General features: G+C 42.7%; 1 protein-coding gene across 1 annotated transcript in view; it reads left to right on the top strand.

Annotated features, from left to right (window-relative positions):
- LOC125113257 (ATP-binding cassette sub-family C member 4-like) overlaps positions 1–23,696 on the top strand; it is a 146,387-nt gene that overhangs the window by 51,000 nt on the left and 71,691 nt on the right. Inside the window, exons 15-20 of the mRNA XM_047755821.1 lie at positions 1,468–1,674; positions 3,014–3,154; positions 3,956–3,993; positions 4,634–4,728; positions 7,260–7,406; positions 16,732–16,811. Of these exons, the coding sequence (XP_047611777.1) occupies positions 1,468–1,674; positions 3,014–3,154; positions 3,956–3,993; positions 4,634–4,728; positions 7,260–7,406; positions 16,732–16,811 (708 nt within the window). The remainder of the gene's footprint in view (positions 1–1,467; positions 1,675–3,013; positions 3,155–3,955; positions 3,994–4,633; positions 4,729–7,259; positions 7,407–16,731; positions 16,812–23,696) is intronic.

Genomic DNA, 23,696 nt, shown 5'->3' on the forward strand with positions numbered 1-23,696 from the left:
TCCACTCCCTCTGCCGATGGACGTTTAGGTTGTTTCCATGTCTTGGCTATTGAAAAAAGTGCTGCAATGAACATTGGAGTACGTGTGTCCTTGTGAGTCATGGTTTTCTATGGATAGATGTCCAGGAGTGGGATTGCTGGATCAAATGGTAGTTCTATTTTGAGATTTCTGCAGAATCTCCATACTGCTTTCCACAATGGTTGCACCAATTTACAATCCCACCAACAGTGTACTAGGGTTCCTTTTTCTCTACACCCTCTCCAGCACTTATTGTTGCTAGACTTTTGGATGATGGCCATTCTGGCTGGTGTGAGGTGGTACCTCATAGTAGTTTTGATTTGCATTTCTCTAATAATGAGTGATATTGAACATCTTTTCATGTGTTTTTTGGCCATCTGTATGTCCTCTTTGGAGAATTGTCTTTTTAAATCTTCTGCCCATTTTTCAATGGAGTTTTTTTTTTTTTTTTTTGGTGTTGAGCTACAGAAGTTGTTTATAAATTTTGGAGATTAATCCCTTGTCAGTTGATTCATTTGCTAAGATTTTCTCCCATTCTGTGGGTTGTCTTTCCTTTTGTTTAGGGTTTCCTTTGCTGTCAGCACGTTATTTTATATAATTTTGTAAGGAAGGGAAATTGTGCAATGACGTACCCCATGCGTTCAAAGAAAATGATTAGATTGACTGCAGCTTAAGCAGATGCCTGATGTGGGGAATCCTGATTGGCTACTTGTGATTGGCTGTCCTTAAGTCTTTTCTCAGATTTCAGTATATTCATTCTGGCTTCGGTTTTGGTTTGCTGGCACAGGCTGTCTAGGCGTTAGAGTCACTTCAGTCTCTGTCTCCTGGCTCCTTTTTAGTTACTTTTATCAGGTGGAATATTGAATTTTCAGTTGGGAACTTCCTGCGTTTGTGGACAGTGTAAAGACCATGATGACACAGCTCAGGGGTCCTCTGTCCAGGGCTGGTTCCTACACGTCTTGACCCAGCAGGTACATGAACCTATGACAGTGGTCAGCGAAGACTGATGAGTGACCTGACCCATGCGGATGTGCTTGTGCCCACCTCGGGGTCAGTCTTAAGTTTCCTTCCAGGAATATCCTCTCCAATTCACTGTTTTTTTAAAATTCTGCTTGTCACAGGAGGCTTCTCTCAGTTTCCATGTTGTCTAAAAAGACCGACTGATACTTCCACCAGCATCTGTGCTTTTTGCCTCCCTCAGTACATTTTTAAGACATGATCACATGTTCCTTTCAAATCCCCCAGCACCTCACACAGGGTTTGGCAGAGGACAGAATGCTCAGTTCTGTGTCGAGTTGAACTGAACTAGGCTTTCAACCAGAATTCCAACCTAAGGGTCATTTTCTTAGGAAAATCATGATTTAGGACTGGCTCACTTTTCTTGATAAGTATGTTATTAGATTAATAGTATCAAATACAAATGTATTCCTCTCACATTCTTTCTTCTAGGGCAAAATTATGAAAAAGGGGACTTATGTTGAGTTTCCAAAACCTGGGGTAGATTTTGAAGATATCCTTTTGAAGACAAATGAGGAGGCTGAACCATCTCGAGTTCCAGACTCTCGCACTCTGAGGGGTCGGCCCTCCGAACCTTCTGTTCAGCCTCAAGAGTCTCCCAGACCCTCGCTGGAAGATGCTGCCCCAGAGGACCAAGATGTGAGTTTCTCCTCCTGCAACATGCCCTGGTCTCTCTGCCCTTGGTGGCCTCATGGCCCGTCAGTCTGTTCCTCTGAGGGCATGTTTGTTTGTCCCAAAGTAGACCCTAAGATTTCAAAGCCGTATTTCACGGAATTAGTAGAATTAAAAGAGCATGAAGGGAGCAAGCCTGATTGGGGTTCCCTTTGGGTGTAGATGGAGAATCTTAGGGAGATCAGCAGTAGGTGTACTGTTGTGAGTTCCTGGGCATATGTGACCCACACTGATATGAGAAGTCTTTAATTTATCATGGTTACATCCTGCTCACTCTGGTGGCCCTTGGCTTCCTGTATGAATCTAGAGGCTTAATTTAAAGACCTCCTTAGACTGAGTCCTGGTGCAACCCAAATTAAATCAGCTGCTTTTCCTGTATGCTGGAATTACCGCATGTACTTGATGGTAGTGTTTTGCCCCATTCTCAGATGGTTTGTGAGAGGCCAGAGGTAGCAGGTGCAAAGGACCTGACACACAGTGGCCACTTTGGAGTTAGTTCCCATCTTCCTTTCTTATCCTTCAAGACTGAGAAGCACATCTTATCCACCTTGAATCCCAGTTGTCAGCATAGAGCTGAGGCCGTCCTTGGCCCATGTGACTCTATAACACATTCTAAGACCTGCAGACAGAAATGCGGACATGTACCAGATCTCCCTTAAAAACATACACAGATATTCCTCAATATCGAAACCTTCACTATCCCAATACTTGGATGATTCTCCAAGTCTTCAGATTAGTCCCTCACATTCCAAAGTCAGGAATCACTCTCTGAAATTCAGGAACCATGTGGATTTGGATCATATGCTATCCCTTGCTATCCAAACTCGCATCACTCCAGCTCGCTGTGCGAACTCAGTTTACTCTGTTTGAGCCCCAACCGTATTTTATGTTTCCATCACTGAGTCACACAAGCAGTCTAAACGGATACATCATCTCATAGCATTTTGTGTATTATTTCGGTACAAGTTTCTGCATTTGTACTTGAAAGAGGTATGTTGAATGTGTGCTCAGAGTCATGACTGCCCTTAAGTCCTTAAGCAGAGCCACTTAACAATGAATAACCTCAAGCAAATGATGTTTCCTTATTTCTACCAGATTCCTAGAGATAGAGTGGAGGGGTCCAAGGGTAATGCGTATATAGTTTGTCGAGATATTTCCACACCTTCTCCATGGAGATGCTCCTACTCCTACCAGCATTGAGATGTCTCTTTCCCCACAGCTTTGCAATGGGGCATATTATGGAACTTTAGAAATTTGGAGTTTGTTATATAAAATTTTGTCTCTTACTGCCATTTTTCCCTTCCAGACTGAGACTATACAGGTTGCCTTGTCACTGGAAAGTCGTTCAGAGGGAAAAGTTGATTTTAAGACCTACAAGGATTACTTCACAGCTGGTGCTCACTGGAATATCATCATTTTCCTTATTCTCATAAACATCGCAGCTCAGGTAAATAAGGACATTTGTTTTGGTTTGTGCCCTCAGCTTGATATTTACATACTATTTATACTGTATTTATTATTTATTATTATTGTTAACATGTATTTTAAGAGACTTATGTCAAAGAACTGGCTCACGAGACGGTGGGACCTGGGTGGGTGAACCTGAAATCAGTCAGGCAGGTCTTCAGGCTGGAACGTCAGGCAGGAGCCAGTGCCGCAGTCTTGAGGCAGAATTTCGTCCTCCTCCAGGAAGCCTCAGGGTTTGCTCTAAAGGCCTTTGACTGACTGGACGAGGCCCCCACATCATTCAGGTGACCTCTTCTGCTTCAGTTATCTTAGTGTAGATGTGAGCCTCATCTACAGAATAGCTTCATAGCAGCATCTAGACCAGCATCTGGTTAAATCACTGGGAGTGGCCTGGCCCAGCTGACACACCAAACTGACCATCACAGTACCTGTCCAGGTTTTTTTCTTTGAAAAATCCCAGCATCTATACTATTATTATTATATTTTCAGTCCACATGGATTTGTATTGAAACAGGTTATCTGTGGGGAGCAAAATAAGTGAGGCTGACTTGTGTGTATATGGCAGAGAGCTTCTAGAGAAAAAAGGATGTCTTTTAAACATTTTATCATGTAACATGCACTTCCCTGACCTGTGGTTATCTGGGGCATGGGGCTTGGTGCAGATCTGAGCCAGAAGGACCATGTCTATTTTCTGGAGCCTTCCCATCACCCATTGTCGTAAGTGGGAGTTTTGAGGGGCTCAGTGATGTCAGCGTTTGATTGTTTGTTGTTCCTGCTCCAGGTGTCCTACGTCCTTCAGGATTGGTGGCTCTCATCCTGGTGAGTGATTCCTGGTCTGACCCAAAGTGCTCTAAAATCAACAGGAAGCCTCATTTTCCCAGAGTCCAGGGAAGAGGCGAGGCTTGTTCAGCCTCCTCTTCTGATCCTCACATAGTTTCCCTGAAGAAAAATTAAATTCCTGCTGGTGGAGTGTGACCCTTGCATGGTTTTTCCCCATGTCTGACCTTCAGCAGCTTTTCACAGACAATTTTGAGACCCGAAAGTCATTATTTGAATTGAATTTTTTCTTTTTAGGGCCGCATTCCAAGCACATGGAAGTTCCCAGGGTAGGGGTCGCATTTGAGCAACAGCTGCTGGCCTACACCACAGCCAGAGTAATGCCAGATCTGAGCCGTGTCTGTGACCTACACCACAGCTCATGGCAATGCTGGATCCTTAACCCACTGAGCGAGGCCAGGGATTGAACCCACAACCTCATGGTTCCTAGTCGGATTTGTTTCTGCTGCGCCATGAATGGAACTCTGAAACTGAATCTTTATAAGGTAGATGGACACAGGGTCCTGTGAGCTGGGGATCATTTTCCAGCATGAAACACATCTCCTAAATTGAGCTTAATTTTTAAAATTATTTTTCTAAATTCTATCTATATGGTGTAATATTTTTCTTCCCTGTTTCATAGGGCAAATGAACTGAGTACCCTGTATGCTGTGTCATATGGAAAAGGAAATATAATTTCGGTACCTGATCCTGGCTGGTACTTTACCCCTTATTCAGGTAAAGCCGAGTCATGTGCTCTATCATACAAGTGTCTGAGGTGCTTACAATGAAATGTCTCGACAGATTATAGTTGAGTCACATTTACTCTGTGAATTAATTAGAATAATTATTTTTAAATCTACTAGAAGAAAGAGGGTGGATGAAGACTCTTAGATTTCTTTGTACTGGATTTTGGAAGTTAAACCAGGATTGCACATTCAGAAAATCAGCCACTGGAAATCCGTGGCAACTGACTATGCTAATAGGTTGCTTTAGTTGAGTCTTAGGTCTTTATATGGATGGCAAGGGGATTAGAAACGGATCCCCCCCCTGTGGTTCCACTTGTTCCAATTCTGAGTAAACCCTGTATTTATTGAACTTGGACAAAGTTTTCTGGCAGCAAAGCCTCCCCCCCCCCCCAAATAAAAGCATCATTCTCTCGCAGGTATGCAGAGCTCCCCTTCACCACACAGCTCATCTCCTCGGCTTCACTAATTACTGAAGAGAGAAGCTGAGCAGGAGAAACCAAGTGTCTGGGAACTGGGGTTCCTTCTCTGTCTAACCTCGACATCACCATGTTATCACATCCCCAGCTGTGTGATTAATGTAACATCTGGCTTGCTAGACTAATATTAACACAGCTCTCTTCTTAGAATATATGTTGCTTTGGAGTTCCCTTTGTGGCTCAGAAGTTAGCAAACCTGACTAGGATCCATGAGGTTGAGGGTTCGATCCTTGGCCTCACTTAGCAGGTTAAGGAGTTGTGGTGTAATTGGCAGACGCGGCTCGGATCTGGTGTTGCTGTGTCTGTGCTGTAGGCCAGTGGCTGTATCTCGGATTTGATCTCTAGCCCGGGAACTTCCATTTGCCGGAGGTACAGCCTTAAAAAGCAGGGGGAAAAAAAAAAGGATATATGTAGTATTCCATACTATTTAAAGGAAATCCTTATATAAAAGACTAAATATTCCCACAGGAAATGTTCTTACAAGCTTTCTGTGAAAGTAAAGTGAGTTATCTTTGTAAGGACCCACTCATTGAAATTTGGCATTTAGGAGTTCCCACTGCAGTGCAGCGGAAACGAATCCACCTAGGATCCATGAGGATGTGGGTTTGATGCCTGGCCTCGCTCAGTGGGTTGAGGATCGGGGGTTGCTATGAGCTGTGGAGTAGGTCTCTGATGCAGCTCAGATCCAGAGTTGCTGTGGCTGTGGTGTAGGCCGGCATCTATTCCAATTTGACCCCCAGCCTGGGAACTTTCATATGCCAGCAGTGTGGACCTAAAAAGCCAAAAAAAGAAAAAAAGAAAAAAAAAGGAAAGAAAAAAGAAAGAAAGAAATTTGATATTATTTGGTATTTACTTCCTTGATCACTTGCTAAGAAACCTAAATCCATTAGTTGTTTGCCTCTGAATTAGTGGACTAGGGGAGCTTCAAGGAAAAAGGAAAGGATTCTGTTACATGTTCATATGGGATGGTGGGCTAAGGCAGATAGATGCCTGTTGATAGAATCAGGAATTTGAGCAGCTTTCAGAAATGAAATAACAGATACATTAGCAGAAGAGGAAAAAAAGTACCTGATTGAATATTACGGAAGGTTTCTCCAGTCTCTTTAGCGTTGTGGCTTCAAGAACTGTTCAGAGATCTATTTTAATTTCTACATGACTAGTAGGTACCCATTTATGTCATTAATAAACTGTACATTTAAGTGATTACGTTCATTTCCAAATGCTTCACGTTGCTGTAAAACAGTGATAGTTTAGTTGCTCATTAGATTATCTTGTGTTAAAATAAAATTTGTATTTTCTTGCAATTGAATTATTTAAGGACTTTTCACTTACAAGTTAATATGTTGTTTTCATACTCTTTAAAGCTTTTTGGGCATGGAAATAGCTACTTTATGTGGAAGTAAATTTCCATATGAGTTTACCATGTACATGGAAATCCTTTCTCCTGTTCCCATGCTAGTACAAAGCATTCCTCAATTTTGGATTCTGAAACCTGTTGTAAGTAGTAAGACTTGAAATATGGAGAAAGGAAGATCAACCACTTTCTATAATTTTCTTTCTTCTGAGGTTTTTTTTTTTTGTTGTTGTTGTTGTTGTTGTTTTTGTCTTTGTACGGCTGCAGCCACAGCATAAGGAAGTTTCCAGGCTAGGAGTGGAATTGGAGCTGCAGCTGCTGGTCTGTGCCACAGCCACAGCAACGCTGGATCCCCAGCCCACTGAGCAAGACCAAGGATGAAACCTGCATCCTCATGGATACTAGTCTGATTCGTTACCACTGAGCTACGATGGGAACTGCCTGTGTCATTTCTATTTAATGAGAGGACTGTAGTGATTTTTATATTGTTTATAAATGTATCTTGTGAATGTGTTACATTATCATTGAACCCATTATATCTAAATTTATTCTATATTCTACATATGAATTTATATATACATTATATTTTAAAAATTAAATACATCATATTTTTGTAAGCTGCCTTCCACGCTTTAGCATCATTGAAGAAAAGGCAGAGACCTTGTGCTGAGCGATGTTTCTTTGTTCCAGTTCTCACTGCAGGTACCGTGCTATTTGGCATCTCGAGGTCTCGGTTGATGTTCTACGTCCTTGTTAATTCTTCACAAACTCTGCACAAGCGAATGTTGGAGTCCGTTTTGAGAGCTCCGGTATTGTTCTTTGATAGAAATCCAACAGGTGAGTCAGACCAAGTTTCTCAGTAAATATGTCTTGTTAACGCATTTAGTGCTTGGTTACGTTTGATATTTGAAAATGGAGAAGATGCTTGGAAGGCAGTCACAAAAAATTTTACAGATATTTTTTCCTACCAAACGACATCTGAATATAGAATCATATAAGATTTTTTTTTTGAGTTCACTATTTTTTATCTTATTTTGCCACTGTACAGCAAGGGGATCAAGTTATCCTTACATGTATACATTACATTTTTTTCCCCCACCCTTTGTTCTGTTGCAACATGAGTATCTAGACATAGTTCTCAATGCTACTCAGCAGGGTCTCCTTGTAAATCTATTCTAAGTTGTGTCTGATAACCCCAAGCTCCCGATCCCTCCCACTCCCTCCCTCTCCCATCTGGCAGCCACAAGTCTGTTTTCCAAGTCCATGATTTTCTTTTCTGTGGAGATATTCATTTGTGCTGGATATTAGATTCCAGTTATAAGAGATATCATATGGTATTTGTCTTTGTCTTTCTGGCTCATTTCACTCAGTATGAGATTCTCTAGCTCCATCCATGTTGCTGCAAATGGCATTATATCATTCTTTTTTGTGGCTGAGTAGTATTCCATTGTGTATATATACCACATCTTCCGAATCCAATCGTCTGTTGATGGACATTTGGGTTGTTTCCATGTCCTGGCTATTGTGAATAGTGCTGCAATGAATATGCGGGTGCATCTGTCTCTTTTAAGTAGAGTTTTGTCCGGATAGATGCCCAAGAGTGGGATTGCGGGGTGATATGGAAGTTCTATGTATAGATTTCTAAGGTGTCTCCAAACTGTTCTCCATAGTGGCCATATAAGATTTTATGCCCGTTTATGTGTGTGCAGAAATATAAATGAACACTCACTTTGTAGGATGGATTAGGAATCCATTTGTTGTGTGGCACAGTCATGTGTCAGTGTGTGCTAAAAGGTTGGCTGTGTTACAAAGTGTTAAGCTAGGTTGTCTTCTAGGAAGAACTTTCTTACAGTGAATCTCTGTAAGAGACAGGCTGTAGGTGTCTTTTTTCATCGTCCATCCAATTCTGGAAACACAGAGCTCTGGCACGTGCTGCGACCTAAAATGGTAATGAAAGATTCTTAAAACCCGAGATTGGTGAAATGTAAACATCCTCTTCAGTACAATTAATTCTCTAGTTTTACAGTGGACTTTTAGTGCCATGTAGGAGGTTTGTGTGGTCTGTAGCAGGTGGATCTTCAGGAGTAAGATTCTCAATATGAGTGTCCCTGGAGGTTTCCCAGTGGTTGCTTCCTCTGCCCTGAGGCCTTTGACCTGTCCTGCTTTGAAGATAGCTCCTGACCTGGGTTCGTTCACGAATAGTTCATCAGCATGCATGCCCTCTCTGTTCAGTTGGTTGGACTAGTGGTGAGTCCCAGGGCAGCTTTGTTGTTGCAGGTGATGATTGACAGGAACTGTAGAGGCAGGGAGGTGGGCTGGAGGGAGGAGAGGAGTAGCCTTGGCCTGACCATCAACTAGACATGCGACCAAGGCTAAAGAAGGTGAGCATTTCTGGGCAGGCACATCTCAAAGCAGGGTGTCATCATGGTTGTAAGTATGGGCTCTGGAGCCAAGTGCCTGGGTTCAGTCCTGGTGCTAGTTACTCCTAGTGATAGATGGCTCTAGTTATATTGATGCTTACGTGCTACTTATTTAAGTTCTCTGTTTCTCAGTTTTCTCCTCATGAAATGGGGATGCTATTCTCATGTGCCTTATCTATATCTTGATACTGTGGGCATTAAGCAGGTCAGTACGCTCACAGCACTTAGTGCACCGTCAGTGGCTAATGAACCTTAGAGACAACAGTGACTTGGTGTCTGGGAACTTCCTCTTCTGTGAATTGGGAATACCTTCTGCCCTTCCTGTTTCACAAGACTCTGGTAAATATGAAATAAGACTGTTCAGGGAAATATTTTGTATAGATTTACTCAGCATATGCTGTCAGTCCAGGCACCGTGCAGAGCACTTCTTGGTAAAATGCAGAGGCCCCTCATACATCTTATTTATTATGAAGCCAGTATGAGAAAGTGATTGGAGGAGTTCCTGCTAATATGGCTCCACTTTGTCAGCTAAAGTGAAAACTACAGTCATAAAGTTGGGAGGATTAAGTGGGACTGGATTTCTATTATCATAGCCTCTGAGTGCTCATGACCACAGTTAACCAACCAGAACAGGGTCTTCATGTTCAAGACCTGTAGGCTCCTCCAGATGCTGATGCATTTGTTATTTTTGGATTTCAGACCAAGTTTAGAGCTTCAGGGTCACTCATCTTAGAGCAGTCAGGACCCTAGTGTTTATCTTGCCTCCCCCTCCCGTATCTCTTAGCAGGACTTCATTCCTTCAAGAAAGTAGAAGCCCAAATAAGTACTGCAAAGATAGACCTTCTTTGTCCAAAATGTTTAGGGACCATGAATTATTTACTCTTTTAATGGTAGATTAAATTGAACTCTTTCCTATAGTTATTTGCAAAAGGAGAGTTTGTAATAGATTATTTATGATGGACTTTGTTTCTGGCATGTGATGGCATGAAGAAAAAAACCACACATGCCAGTTCTTTGGAAGCTGTGTTTCGTGGAACCAAACTATCCAAGCTTCCAGGTACTGTTGTCTGCCAATCAAGGAAATGAAACTGTCAAACACCTAATACATGTCTCTGGGATGTAGTTCTGCACTGAAGATGAATCCTGGAACTTAAGTGGCTGAAATAGTTGATACCTGATAGTTTTACCTTATAAACTGTAGCCCTTAAGAAGTAGAGAGGAGGAATTAATCCATTTAAAACATCATTAGACCTTTAGAAACTGTTACTCGACAGGGATCTGAGAGGTAGGTGGAGATGTCGTGATGTCCCAGTTGTGCTGAAACACAGCCCTGGGAGAGCAGTGCCTGTCACTCCCCTTCTCTTGGCCTCAGGTCAGAAGAGGGGCCTCTTCACTCATCAAGCATTTTTTGGCCATCTTCTGGTTGTCAGTTGTGGTCCCAAGCACTGGGACAAAAAGTCCCTGTCTTTCAAGGCATTTGCCAACTTAAATGATTGCCGACAATGGATTATTTTTTTTTTATTTTTATTTTTTTTGTCTTTTTGCTATTTCTTGGGCCACTCCTGCGGCATATGGAGGTTCCCAGGCTAGGCGTCGAATTGGAGCTGTAGCCACTGGCCTACACCAGAGCCACAGCAACGCTGGATCCGAGCCACGTCTGCAACCTACACCACAGCTCACGGCAACGCCGGATCGTTAACCCACTGAGCAAGGGCAGGGACCGAACCCGCAACCTCATGGTTCCTAGTTGGATTCGTTAACCACTGCGCCACCATGGGAACTCCGGATTATTTTTAAAAATTGTCAATGTCCTATGACTGCATATGGAAAAGATACAGATTCAGAATTTAATACAGCTCTAGATTGGAGAGCTCAATGCATTTATAAACAAAACACAGATACGTACATCGGCCCTATGGTGTATTTCTTTTTCATAATCAATTATGAAATTGTCCTTGATTTCAGAAAATTTCCAGAACCTGTTTTCCTGGAACTTTAAAATAGATTGTTTTCGAAATACAACCATACCAGTGGTAGTGGGAGTGGAATTTCAGAAATAAGGTGACTTTTTATTTAAAATCATCATCTCTGAGCTTACAGCAAACTCAACCTGGTTTCTGACCAGACTCTTGATGAAGCTGAAATGCTCTCCTGCCTCATCAGGACTGTCTGGGCGCAGAGCTCCTCTCTGAAATCTGTGTTGGGGGAGGAAAGAGGGAAGCAGCACTTCCAGCGTTGTCCTTTGTAAATAGCCACACACACTTCTCTTTGGGCTTTTGAGAGTTGGGTACAGATGCTTTGGCAGAGGTCAAACATTATTAGCAATGCCATTTTCTCCATAAGTAATGTTATCATGAAATCACTTATGGTGTCTGTGTTGAGTGTTCTTTTCATTCTTGGAAACCAGGATTAATCTGTTAGAAATTTCCCCTCATTTAGGTAGAAACTCTTTAATATCTAGAAGTAGATGGCAGGCTTTGAAATATATTTTGAGTGGGAATTTACTAAAATCCTGTTTTTAAATGGAAAGCTATCATAAAATCAAGTTCTCTGTTCTGGAAATATTTTCTTTTCTCTATTTTGCATTTGCAGTTTAATAGATTGTATCACATGGGAGACATTTCAACCTCTTGAACACCTGGAAAGTCTCTTTGAGGCTTGTTATGTGGTTAAGAATCTTTGTCCAGACGTTCTTCCAAATACAGTCGTGCTCCTCATGGTGGGCAAGTCCTGCCTCCGGGTCTGCAGTTGGGGGAAGCAGTGCTGCAGGGCAGCGTGTTGTTCACACAGCAGCAGAAACCAGAGCATCGGCCCTGGTTGATTCACAGCCTAAGCCCTGACTTGGGGATGGTTAGGTCAATAATTAGGTAGTGATTTCTCTCTGATCTTTAAGTGATTGTTTCTAGAAGTGTTCTTTCGGCTCAGTGACTGATCTTATTCTTTATTCTGATTGAGGAATACAATTAAAAAATAGAGATTTTTTTGCTGGTGCGATGAGAAAAACATTGTACCCACTTCTTTCTGATCCATACAAAAATACTTGCACAGATACTAGAGTGTATCTGGACTTGGCCTTAAATATATCTTCCTACATTAAATACTTACATATACCTAGATCAGCAGTGGTGCTTTGAAATATACTCAGAATCATGCATTAATTTTTTCATCACCTTTAAATATTTAGAGGGAAATTAAGAAGGAAATGATTGCTTTCTTATATGGAGTCATTATTTTTAGAAGTTTTTCCTTTTTTCTCCTGTTGGTATCAGACTGCCTGGGCTCAAAAATTTATTTCTTTTGGGAGAACTATAAATTTATTGTTCTTCCTTTTTGGCTAATAAAGCAACCATAACATCTTAAAATTATATCACACGTCAGTATAAATCTTTTGGATATTCTTTTTACTTAGCATAAAAATGAAGAGGGAGTCAAATATGGCTTAATGAGTTTCACTAATGGCCAATACTGTAGACAGAAGTATTTCTTACTGGTGCCAGGTTTTCAGTGTTAGTCTTGACCTAGTCCTGTAAATGAAAGGAAAGTAAACATCTACTTTAAGATGACGAGTAATCGGTGTTACTAGAAAACTATGCTTTGACTTCAAGACAAAATAAATAGTTGTTGATAGAAATAGCCAGAGTAATAAAGGCAGCACCTGTGTAATCTTGGAGTCAGTGGTTTATCCTACAGTCAGATAAGCTGCTGTTTATTAACAAATGCTCAATCTTTAGACCAGGTGAGTAGATTTCACTGCTACATTAGGGAATTTTAAAACTCACTTGAAGAAGCTTTAATTCCCATTGGTGCCAGATTTTCTATCCATTCCCATCTCTTTTGACAAAGGAGACAGTAGGAGTTTCAGGCTTAATCAACCCGGCCTTCCAGTGTATGTCTCTTGGTTCTTGTTATATTCAAGTAGTCAGATGAGAATAAAGTTTAAGTGTTAGGTAACACAATGAGTCCCTTATACTTTTTGGATAAACACTGAGTATTTTTACTCTTAGAAGAGATCATAGACAAAACAGTCTGACATAAACTGTCCAAATGTTTTCTCAGGTCAGTCTCCCAAGGCAATGAAATAAAAGCAAAAATAAACAAATGGGACCTATTCAAATTTAAAAGCTTTTGCACAGCAAAGGAGATCATAAACACAAAAAGACAACCTATGGAATGAGAGAAAATAGTTGCAAATGATGCAACCAACAGGGGCTTAATCTCCAAAACACACAAAGAACACATACAACTCAACAATGAAAAAAACCTAAGAACCCAGTTGCAAACTAGACAGAAGATCTAAATAGACATTTCCAGAGAAGACATGTGCATGGCCAGCAGCATGGGAAAGGATGCTCAATGTCATTCATTATTAGAGAAAGGCAAATCAAAAGTACAGTGAGGTACCACCTCACACTGGTCAGAATGGCCCTCATTAATAAGTCTACAAATAACAAATTGTTGAAGAGAGTGTGGAGAAAAGGGAACCCTCCTACACTGTTGGTGGGGATGTAAATTGGTACCACTACTATGGAAAACAGGAGAGATGTTCCTCAGAAACTAAATGTTGAACCACCGTATGATCCAGCAGTCCCACTCCTGGGCACATATCTGGAAAAACTATAATTCAAAAAGATGCATGCGTTCCCCATGTTCATAGAAGCACTAGTCATAGTAGCCAATACATGGAAAGAACCTAAATTTCCATCAACAGATGAATGGATTAAGAAGATGTGGTTCGTGTATAGTGTGGAATACTACTCAGCCATAAAAAGGACAAAATAATGCAATTCGCAGCAATATGGATGAAACTAGAGATTTTCATACTAAGTGAAGGAGGTCCGAAAGAGAAAGACAAACACCATATGATGTCACTTCTATGTGGAATCTAAAATATGGCACAAATGAACCTATCTACAAAATAGAAATAGACTCACAGACATAGAGAACAGACTTGTGGTTCCCAAGGGGGAGGTGGGAGGGAGTGGGATGGTAGACGCAAACTATCAAACACTTAGAATGGATAGAGAGTAAGGTCCTACTGCGTAGCACAGGGAGCTCTGACCAATCTCCTGGGATAGACCATGAGGGAAACATATATGTGTATGCGTATATATGTGTATGTGGAAAATGTATAAATGTACATGATTGTCACTTTTCACTATAGCAGAAATTGGTACAGTATTGTAACTAAAGTTTACTTTGATAAAAAATAATAGTCGGGGGGAGTTCCGTCTTGGTGAAGCAGGTTGAGGGCCTGGCATTGTCACTGCAGTGGCTTGGGTCACTGTTGTAGAGCATGTTCTATCCCTGGCCCAGGAGTTTCCACAGGCTGCAGTCACAGCCAAAAAAATAGTAATTGTGTAGGGGTTTGTAGTGTATCTTAGGTAACCGTAAGTAACCTCAAAGGATGTTGACATTTAAAAACAGTCAAACCATTGATATCCAAAATATTAGATCTGGGTTCTCATGAAAAGTTGTATTTATGCTCCGTATCTTTTGTTGAGCGTGATCTTACTGTATAGCACAGGGAACTATATTCAGTATTCTGTAATAAACCATAATGGAAATGAAATAAAAGTCGACAAAGTTCTCTTGTCTGCATGAAAAATGTTCTGTTAAAATGACTAAAATAAATTTTGTTATTTCAAAGGTACTTAGTAACTTAAAATTTTAACCTTACAAAAATCTATCATTTCCCCCAACTAATTTTAGTAAGCATCAGTTGTTGTCCCTGTGGGTTCTAGGGGAAGAATCTACCCAAGTTAGTTCAGAGGAGGAGGACTTGAATGAAAGGAAGTGGGCATCTCGTGGAGCTGGAGCAGTGCTGACTTTCCTGGGAACTGGAGCTGGGAACTGGGTCCTTATGGGAGCTGGGGCCATTGTCACAGGGCTCCTGCATGTTCCCAAGCCCCCTTGCCTGTCACCTTTGCTGGGTGTGGTGAGTCTGCTCCACTTTCCTGATTCTCTCCTGGCCTCATAGTTCTTGGCAGGGAAATCAGAATGATTGGTAGTTAGTCAGTGGCTTAGCTCCCCCTGGGCTCTTCTGGTCAGTTAGCTGTGGGGGCTCCTGAGAGGGCAGCACAGTTATTCCAAGCCTGTCCAGTAAAGATAAAGGAGCTCACATGAGTGGCAGATTCCTGGAGCTACATTTGCCAGCAAGAGTCTCAAGGAGGAGCAAGGGCTAAGGCTGAGATCTGGAGAGATGGGGCCGGGATCGAGGACCTTGTTGGTGGGAAGAAGAGAGAGGAGCGGGCCCCCATCAGAATAAGGACCTGTGGCCAGGAGTGAGGGAAGGGAGGGGAGGTCGGTACCTCTCTTCTGTCTCCTCTCTCCTCACTGTTCTTAGAAACATGGTAGATTTGATTTGCTAAAGAAAGGTGGATGCAGATGAGTTTATTTTAAATGACAGGGTGAGACCTGTTGGTAATTATGGGAGGTCAAGAGACGTCAAAAGTGAGTAAGGAGTTTTTATGCTCAGTGTTGGGCAGCGGTCTAAGGCAGAGTTTGAGAGGTTGAGTGTAGGTAGTTATGGGTCAACTTTAAAGGCTTCTGTTCACTTTAGACGGCAGCCAGCCTGTCCTGGGCAGTGGAAACTCCACCCCCAGCCTCTGGTCATTCATGGTCCTGTTGTGGCTTAGTGTGAAGGGCCTTGGGAGGAAGTCTCCTGTGACAGAGGTCAGGAAGAGCACTGAGAGGTCCTGCATCTCATCTGCAGGCTGGCCTCCTGAAGTGTCAGTTACAAATGAAGTTCAGGGGTCTAGATGACATATTTCTCAAGAGTTGCTGTACCAAATTAGGTTGTGAGTGTGGGTGTGTGTGTGCGCGCACATGCACCTTAGCCATTGCTACCAGTATCCTGTGGTTTCTCATCCTGTTTCCTAAGGCTGCGCTTTTGGCGGGCAGCTTCAGTGTCTGATGGCTGCAACATCCTTTGTTTACTGATGTGACAGGGAGCATTTGTAGTTTACACTAGGTAGTTATTAGAAATTCTCATTTTCTAATCCTAAAACCTCTAGGGTATACTGTTTTTGTGGATTCTGAGAAGGTAAATAACATCAATGATGATAAGTGACTTTTGGTTATTAAGTAATATTTCTTTTTTTCTACCTCCATCTCTCTGGTCTCCTTGGATGCTTATGCAGGAGTCTGTGTTCCTCACACCTGGTGCACCTCTGAAAATAACCACTTACTACCCCAGTGGGAAACTCATAACTTGGAAATGGCAGGAATCTGCAATTTCCCAACATGTGAGGTCCTCTGTTGTGTCTTGAGGGGAAAATTTACGGAGAGGTTGTAATTACGTTTATTTTAAAAGTATGACTTAGCAAAATTTATTTTGATAACTAAAGCAAAATTAGAGTCATAATTAGGATTAACTTAAATATTTTGCAATTGTGTATTCACCGACTTAGCACTTAGCACGAGTCTTAGATGGGATGGATCAAAAAAGAGGGACCATTCTCAAATGCACCAGCCCATCCCGATGCTGCCACAGGATCCCACCCCCATACTTTTAACGTCCCAATCTCACACTTCCCTCAGTGCCATTCGGTGGCGTTTTTGTTTATCTTTAGGTGTCATTGTATTTTCTCTTTCTTTACCACTGACATGGGCTTATTTCATAGGAATCTCTAATATACTGAATACATACACTTTAAAAGTACTGCTTTGATTTGTTCATGAATTGCTTGCCTTCAAGGGTCTATCTGGAGAAAGGAGTAATTTCTCATGTCCTGTTCTTGCAGGAAGGATTTTAAATCGTTTCTCCAAAGACACTGGGCATATGGATGACTTGCTGCCGCAGATTTTTCAAGATTTCGTGCAGGTAAAGTAACAGTCACATCGACGTTCTCACAGGGAAAAGCCAAGTGCCTGTTTTTCAAGGCCTTTTCTCAGGGGCTGAGGGTGGGCCTTTCAGCCTGGTGCTGTGTCCTTTTATCTTAGTAAAAGGCCGTGTTTGGAAGATAAGTTGCAGTTAGGATTGGGAGGTCGAGTTAACATAATACCTGGTGTGGCAGTGGCTGCGCCGTCACATCAAGGTTGATGTAAAGCAGCGACATGCTTGGTGAGTAGGTCTCCCTCTGCCATGCAGGTATCTGGCGTGGATTCCCTTCACTGTGAGCACGTTTCACGTAAGATAGAAACCTCACCTCTCATGGAAAGAGAGCCTAGATTAATTAAGTTATGCATTGTTATCATCACAAAACATATTGACTGCACTACTTTGGGGGAATTTATTTTGGATAAATGCAGGTGTGGTTACTTACAAAGAAAAGATCAGTAATGATAAGGTGAAAATAATACTTGGACAAGGCCAATAGAGAGCAGGTATTGATGATACAATGTCTCTAAGCCAGTAATTGGAGTAGAGGATCAAAGTTCTCTCAGAAAAAATTTTTTTATTAACCTAGTTTTTCTTTTCACTCATTGATTTATCTCTCTTAAGGTGTCTTATTTTTTATTTTATTTTTTTGTCTTTTTGCCTTTTCTAGGGCCGCTCCCTCGGCATATGGAGATTCCCAGGCTAGGGGTTGAATCAGAGCTGTGGCCGCCAGCCTACGCCACAGGCACAGCAATTTGGGATCGGAGCCACGTCTGCGACCTACACCACAGCTCATGGCGACGCCGGATCCTTAACCCACTGAGCAAGGCCAGGGATCGAACCCTCAGCCTCATGGTTCCTAGTCGGATTCATTAACCACTGCTCCACCACAGGAACTCCTGTCTTTTTTTTTTTTTTTAAGACAACTTAAGGAGTTCCCGTGGTGGTGCAGTGGTTAACGAATCCGACTGGGAACCATGAGGCTGCAGGTTCGGTCCCTGGCCTTGCTCAGTGGGTTAAGCATCCAGCGTCGCCCTGAGCTGTGATGTAGGTTGCAGACCCGGCTCCGATCCCGCATTGCTGTGGCTCTGGTGGAGGCCGGTGACTACAGTTCCGATTGGACCCCTAGCCTGGGAACCTCCATATGCTGTGGGAGTGGCTCTAGAAAAGGCAAAAAAAGAAAAAGAAAAAAAGAAACACCCCCAGAAATAAATCCCTTCTGTCCATCCTTCTTTTTGTCTGTAAACTTGAGGTTCTGAGGAATGATGTTGGTCACCTCAGCTCTCATCTCCTCATTCAGTATCACTGCTCATGCGGGATGTTTTTTCTGTTATTTAATTCTGTCTGCTTTTCAGTGGTTCAGGCTGTGGGGGTTTCTTCATTTCCAAGTGTTCATTTTGGAAATGAAAAGCATTTATCAAAAGCTGCACACAGAAATGCAGCCACGAACATTTGACTGCAAACCTCATATTCTGTGGGCAAAGACTTCTACTCTTGACCAGTGAGCAGTAAGCTGATCTCAGAGGCAGAGTACTTTTATAGCAAAGAGATCTTATTTTTTGTTTTATTTTCTGCAAACCTATTTTATAGATGTGTCCTGCTGAGTTTAGGTATCTAATTCATCCGCAGAGGCAGTCTAACCCTACAAACAGTGTCACATTTTGATAGTGATTGTTAATTAATTTGAAAGGATTGTGTGAAAGTCCTGTTTCTCTGCTACTACAAGTGAGAACAAGGTTGTGTTTCCAGAGCTGGCTGCCCCGCTGTGTGCTGAGCACATGGTTAGTTAGTTCTCATCATCAGAATCTGTGACATATTGGGAGTTCCCGTCGTGGCGCAGTGGTTAACGAATCCGACTAGGAACCATGAGGTTGCAGGTTCAGTCCCTGCCCTTTCTCAGTGGGTTAACGATCCGGCGTTGCCGTGAGCTGTGGTGTAGGTTGCAGACATGGCTCGGATCCCGCGTTGCTGTGGCTCTGGCGTAGGCCGGTGGCTACAGTTCCGATTCAACCCCTAGCCTGGGAACCTCCATATGCCGCGGGAGCGGCCCAAGAAATAGCAACAACAACAACAACAAAAAGACAAAAAGACAAAAAAAAAAAGAATCTGTGACATATTATTGCATAAAGAGGGACAGGGATAGATGCAGCCTGATTTCAGTAGAAACCGTTCTCAGAGGTGCAAGGAGAGAGTCTCCCTGATTTCCAGTCCCAGTTCTACCTGTTAGAGTTCAATTACCTTGAAGTTTTGGGACCTTCAGGTGCAGGCACACTTTATCTAATTGGAACTGAGAATCTGGTGGTTGAGAGAGACATGGGATGAGCAGACACGGGTATATTCTTCACTGAGCAGGTAGTAGCTGAATCTGTGAAGATGGGTAAGGTTGCCCAGAGAGAGAGAGAGGGAAGTGTCTTTAGGGGCCAAGATCAGAAGGTTACGGAAGCCTTTCTGTTCAGAGCAAGAGCAGAGGAGACCCATACAAACAGCAGGGAAGAGAGGAGGGAATAGGTTGGGGAACAGAAGAAAGACAGGTCTATTCAAGGAGAAGCTACGTCCGTGGAGAGTTGCTGGCTGATGTGGGACCAGGAGGCCTGTGGTGACCAGAGGGGTCGGTTTCAGCTGGGAGGAGGCCAGAGGGCAAAGGGCTGAGACTGGAAGAGGCCTGGAGGGAGCAGGGGTGCAGGCAGGCTGCTCTGAAGGAGTCTGACTGAAACAGGAGGGAGGCCCATGGGCAACGCAGGCTCTGAGGAGGGGGTGCTGCTTGTTTGGGGTTTAGTTTGTGGGTCAGAGGAGGACGTGGTGGTGTTTCCCTCTCTGCCTCCTTCCCTTCACCAAACAGGGACCAGCGTTGAGGCCCTGAGGCTCAGGGGGAAGTCAGGCACGAAGCCCTCCCCTCATGGGTCTCCTCCAGCCGCTCGAGGGGTAAGGGGCATCCAGAGACACCCCCCTTGCTGCCTTTGGATCCTGATTGTGCGAGAGGGCTGTGCAGAAAGTCCTAGAAGGCCAACTGGCTGTGGGGTTGGAGGCAGTGGGGAGCCTGGTCCAGGAGGAGGTGGGTGGAGCTTCTAGGAGGTGACCTTTGATCCCAGATGAGAGGAAAAGGCCCCTGTGGGTGGAGGGCAGGAGGTGCTGCCAGAAGCTGAGTTCCCTGTGAGAGCCAGTCTTTTCTTTCTGTCATCTGCTGAGAGTGGGGTCAGGAAGGGGCTTGAAGAGAGTTGTTCTGTTTCGTTTTAAAGGACGTAGTGCCCAGTGTGTTTGAACTCATCTTTGCTAATTCTGCTCATCCTTGGTATATTTGACAAGCTTTGGAAGATACTTGATCATTTTCATTTTTAATTGCATCACTTCTAAAGTGTTAAGTGTTCTTCTCTATACTTTCCCTCATCTAATACTTTCTCATTCCCTTAAATAAAATCTCAGACAGTTTATTTACTGTTTTCTAATAGTGATGCCAAGGATGGCTAAAGAAAACCCTGCATTCTGAGCAGTGGTCCCCACTGCCGGTCAGCCCAACCCTAAGGCAAAGACATTCAGAGGCCATGTCCCAGCCGAGGGGAATCAGGAGTGTGGACGCCATCACGTGCACTGACTCATCCCTCCCAGATCTGTGGCCTGTCCAGTCACATTATGGTTCGTGGCTAAACTGGAGCCATTCGCCTTCCAGAGGAGGAAGGCAGGCAGCATGAAGAAAACTGTTTGTGTGGTGCGCTTCCACCTGACAACCATGTGTGAGGTCAGCGCTGTGAGAGTGGTGGAGCGGGGCCCGCGGTCTCCCTTTCCAGGCTTGAGTCCTGGCTCCCCCCTTCCCGCCTCTGCCCCACAAAGCCACACTTTCCTTCTCTGTAAAGTAGGACAATAAGACCAACTTCATGAGGGTCGTTGGGAAGACACAATGAAGTCCTGTTAATAAAATTCTTAGCGTAACATCTAAGTGCATGTTGAGCACTCAGTAATGGGCAGTTACATTTAAAAAAACCATATGTCTTTTTAAGTGGGAGAAATAGACTGATAATGGCATTATGTTGCATTGAAGTTGTTGTTACGGGCAGTTTCCAGGGACATAATATCACCTCATGAATTTGTATTATAGGTTTGTAATGCTTGAAGATGTTAATGGACACTTTCCCATATAGACTCACAGAATAAAAATCAATTATTTTCCAAAATAGACCATTGAGCGTTAAATATTTCAAATTAATGTAACTTTTCCTACAATTTGCCAAAGTCCAGGATAACATTGAGTAAGGAGTTTCAGTTATCTACAGTTCTTGTCATTAAAATCATCACTTCCAAGAACTCTTCATACTACAAAAGCAAGTAAACATGAAGCTAAGATGCAGATGTTGGATTTAGGCATTTTCATTAAAAAAAAAAAAAAAAGGCACTGCTCTGAGCATGCAAAAGTGAACTCAGCTACCCTCAGCAAAATGCTATAATTTATTGAGGAAAACTAAATTGCAAAACCTTTCCTCCCCACACAGCCCTCATACAGAAAAAAGAAAAAAAATAATCAACCGCTCGGCTTTGCCTAAAAAACCGACTTTTCATCTCCTTTCCTGGACACAAAGGGCTAATCCTGAGGCTCCTTGAGCCCCCAGTGCCAGCAGTGGTGGGACCACCATGGAACGTGTCATTCCCTCCTCCCCGCACACAAAACACACTGACTGCAGCTCTAGGAAGTGAAAATGCCCAAGAAAAAGGAAATGGGAAGCAGGTGCCCTCAGTCATTCCTTCCCAGAGGGGGGAGCGCAGGAGAAGGAGCTGCTGCCTCTGGACACTGAGAACAAAGCCAGCCTGAGACTCAGCATAAGGGGTGGGTCACTGGCTTTTAGAGAAGCAAAGAGTGGAACTGCCTTTCCTTGTCTCAGCACCACTGACCTTGCATCTCATGGTGCAGAGACCTCAGGGAGCGTGTGTGGAAGCATCCCAGCCTCTTTCACTGAACAGTGACCTTGTCATGTTGAGATTCCTGTGGAGTGTTGACCCCTTTCCCCACCCCCTCCCTCAGATCCCCATTGGGGATATTTATTTCTAGTGTGTGTATTTTATACTAGTCCTTCGTGAATATTTTCTTCCAGTCTGTGGCTTGCCTTTTTATATCCTTAATGGAGATCAAGTTTTAATTTTGGTAAAGTCTGATGTTTATTTTTTTTCCTTTTGTAGTTCCTGTTTTGGTATCCTAAGGAATCTTTGCTTATCCTTAGGAGCGTGACAATACTTTCCTGCTGTTCTACCTTTTTAGAAATTGCTGCATCTTGCTTTAATTTTCGTATATGGAAGCGTAGTTAGTGCTTGAGCTTCACTTTTTTCTAGTGATTCTAGTCACATTTGTTAAAGACTTTGATGCACTGAGTTGGCACTTTGATTCGAAATCATTGAACTTTATGTGAGGAAGTCTGTGCCTGTATATTTTGTTTCATCAATCTGTTTACCTATCTTTATAGCAATTGTGCAGTGTTAGTTATTGTACATTTTTTAAGATTTGAAATCCAGTGGTTTAAATCTTCTGTGTTTATTTGTGAAGATTGTTTGGATCATTCTAGATTCTTTACTTTTCTGTATAAACTTTATTTATTTTTTTATTCTAATTTTTTTTCTCTTTTTAGGGCTGAAGCCGCAGAATATGGAGGGTCCCAGGCTAGAGGTGGAATCAGAGCTGTAGCTGCTAACCTACACCACAGCCACAGCAACTCATGTTTTGAGCCATGTCTGTGACCTACACCATAGCTCACTGCAATTCCAGATCCTTAATCTGCTGAGTGAGGTCAGGGATCGAACCTGCCTCCTCATGGATTCTAGTCAGTCATTTCCACTGAGCCATGATGGGAACTCCTACGTGTAAACTTTAGAAGCATTTCAACTTGTTTTTTAACTGAAGCCTGCTGGGATTTTTACAAATATTTCCTTTTCGTGTAGATCAGTTTGAGGAGTCTGAGTCTTAGCAATGTTGAATCTGCAGTTATGAAAATGGCAAATCTATCCACTTACTTAGGTCTCATTTAATTTTAGAAATATTTTGTAATATTTAGTATAGCTATCTTATACTTCTTTGCTTAAATGTATTCCTGAGTATTTGATGTATTTTCATTGCATTATTGGATTGTCTTTATTATTTATTTATTTTGCTTTTTAAAATTTATTTATTTTCAGGGCTGCACCTGTGGCCTATGGAAGTTCCTAGGCTGGGGGTCGAATCAGAGTTGCAGCTGCAGGCCTATGCCCCAGCCATAGCAACGCAGGATTCTTGCTGTACCTGTGACCTACACAACAGCTCATGGCAACACCAGATGCTTAACCCACAAGCCAGGCTAGGGATCTAGCCCTCATCCTCTTGGGTACTAGTGGGTTCATAACCCACTGAGCCATGACAGGAACTCCTATTGGATTGTTTTTAATTCTATTTTTTCAACTGCTTGTTGCTAGTATGTAAAAATACAGTCGATATATTTGTGGATTTAGTTTGTATTTACTAGAGTTGCTGGTGGTGTTTTTAAAAATTCTGTAGGATTTTGTATATATACAGTCATGTCAGTTGTAAATAATGATAGTTTTACTTTTTCATTTCCAATATTTATGACTTTTGAATTGTTGCAGCTAGAGCCTCTAGTACATCATGGAATAGAACTGATGAGATAAGATAATCTTTGTTTTGTTTTATTTTGCTTTTAGGGCCTCACCTGTGGCATATGGAGGTTCCCAGGCTAGGGGTCAAATCAAAGCTGTAGCTGCTGGTTTGCACCACAGCCACAGCCATGCAGGATCCAAGCCGTGTCTACAACCTATACCACAGCTAACGGCAACACTGGATCCTTAACCCACAGAGCAAGGCCAGGGATCAAATCTGCGTCCGCCTGGATGCTAGTCAGATTCGTTAACTGCTGAGCCACA

This window comes from Phacochoerus africanus, chromosome 13 (genome assembly GCF_016906955.1).
Source record: "Phacochoerus africanus isolate WHEZ1 chromosome 13, ROS_Pafr_v1, whole genome shotgun sequence".
NCBI classification, from domain to species: domain Eukaryota; kingdom Metazoa; phylum Chordata; class Mammalia; order Artiodactyla; family Suidae; genus Phacochoerus; species Phacochoerus africanus.